General features: G+C 46.8%; 1 protein-coding gene across 2 annotated transcripts in view; it reads left to right on the top strand.

Annotated features, from left to right (window-relative positions):
• The first annotated feature begins 188 nt into the window (after window positions 1-188).
• NSUN7 (NOP2/Sun domain family, member 7) overlaps window positions 189-1,450 on the top strand; it is an 80,914-nt gene continuing 79,652 nt past the window's right edge. For both annotated transcript variants that reach the window (XM_011987968.1, XM_011987970.1), the window contains exon 1: window positions 189-572. In XM_011987968.1, the coding sequence (XP_011843358.1) occupies window positions 275-572 (298 nt within the window). In that variant the 5' untranslated portion in view covers window positions 189-274. The remainder of the gene's footprint in view (window positions 573-1,450) is intronic.

Below are 1,450 nucleotides of genomic sequence, written 5' to 3' on the forward strand. Positions count from 1 at the left end.
TTTTTTTTTTTTTTTTTTAAATTGAGCGTGTGGAAGTTTCGTGAGCTGCTTCTCCGACTCGAAGTCTGGGACACTCAGATGGGCCAGGAAATGTCCCCTCTTAGTCTTTAAGGCCACAACGAAGGGGGCCACCCGGAAGGGTGCTGCAGAGTGATTTACTGCGATCACCTTCTCTCTTCACAGAGGCCATGCTGCAGATGCGTGGAAAGCCGTTTCCTGGAACGTCGGAATTCTAACCCCAGGGCGAGGGACTCAAGACAGGCGAGGGGCAGACATGCTGAACTCCACGGGCGAACTGGAGTTTTCGAACGAAGACGATCCCGAGATCATCTCCCAACTCACTTCCCTGGCTCTGTCCGATGGGAAAAGCTCAGCTGGTGCACCCGAAAAAACGGGCTATCCGGACTCCGTTTATGTCATGGCAGCGAACATTTTTCAGGGTATTCGAATCGAAAAGTCGGCACAGAAAGCCTTAATCAAGTACGGGAATGAACCCCTGCGGTCCTTCTCCGAGTCTGAGGATCAGTCCTTTCAGCGTTTGTCTTATGAGCTTGCTTTCAGTGCCCTGAAATGTGAGTTGTGCCAGTCTGGAGGACCAACACTAAAAGAAAATAATAGCGAGAGAATTTGGGGAATGCAGCCCTCCTCCTCCCTGCCCCTTATTCACACCAGGTTTTGGTTTACGCATGTGCATCTCTTTGGTTAACTGCAAGTGTCAAGGAATTAGGGTTCCAATGAAACTAGTTCTTCCAGCCCAGGACTGCAGATTTCCCCGTGCACTGTGCTTTGTCCTTAGAGCGGTATTGTGCGCGGTCATTAAATTGAACAGGGAAACAATTTCTTCCGATGATAATTTCCCTCTCCCTGTATTCTTTTTGTTTTCCTCCGTAGAGTTGGGGGTCTCGCTTTATTGTCTGGGCTGGTCTCAAAGTCTGAACCTCAAGGGATCCTCCCGCTTCAGCCTCCCAAAGTGCTGGGATTACAGGCAATGAGCCACCACGCCCGGCCTCCGTGTGTGTTTCTTTCCATTCCCTGTATTTATCTTTTTTGGTATTTTAGTTTATGAGCTTTCACAAATATAAAACCAGTAAAGGAGGATGGGGAGAGGAACAGAGACAGAATAAAAAGAAAAGGTGCAAAATTTAAAAAATGAATGTTAAAATTATACCAACCCCAATTAAGACTATCCCATTCATAGCTAATAGCTTTAATGGGAGGAGCCAAACTTTAGTAGAACTTCCCTTTCTAATTTGCCTTCAGGGTTTGAGACTCAAGTGTTACAGATTCCCTCAAGGATAGTTAGTTATCAATCTGAGGCCAGGGGGGTTGCTCAGGCCTGTAATCCCAGCAATTTTCGAGGCCAAAGTGAGAGGATTGATTGAGCTCAGGCGTTCAAGACCAGCCTGGGCACAGAGTGAGATCTCCTCTCTATAAAAAATTTAAAAATTAG

The sequence above is a fragment of the Mandrillus leucophaeus genome, unplaced genomic scaffold, assembly GCF_000951045.1.
Source record: "Mandrillus leucophaeus isolate KB7577 unplaced genomic scaffold, Mleu.le_1.0 Scaffold320, whole genome shotgun sequence".
Lineage (NCBI taxonomy): Eukaryota > Metazoa > Chordata > Mammalia > Primates > Cercopithecidae > Mandrillus > Mandrillus leucophaeus.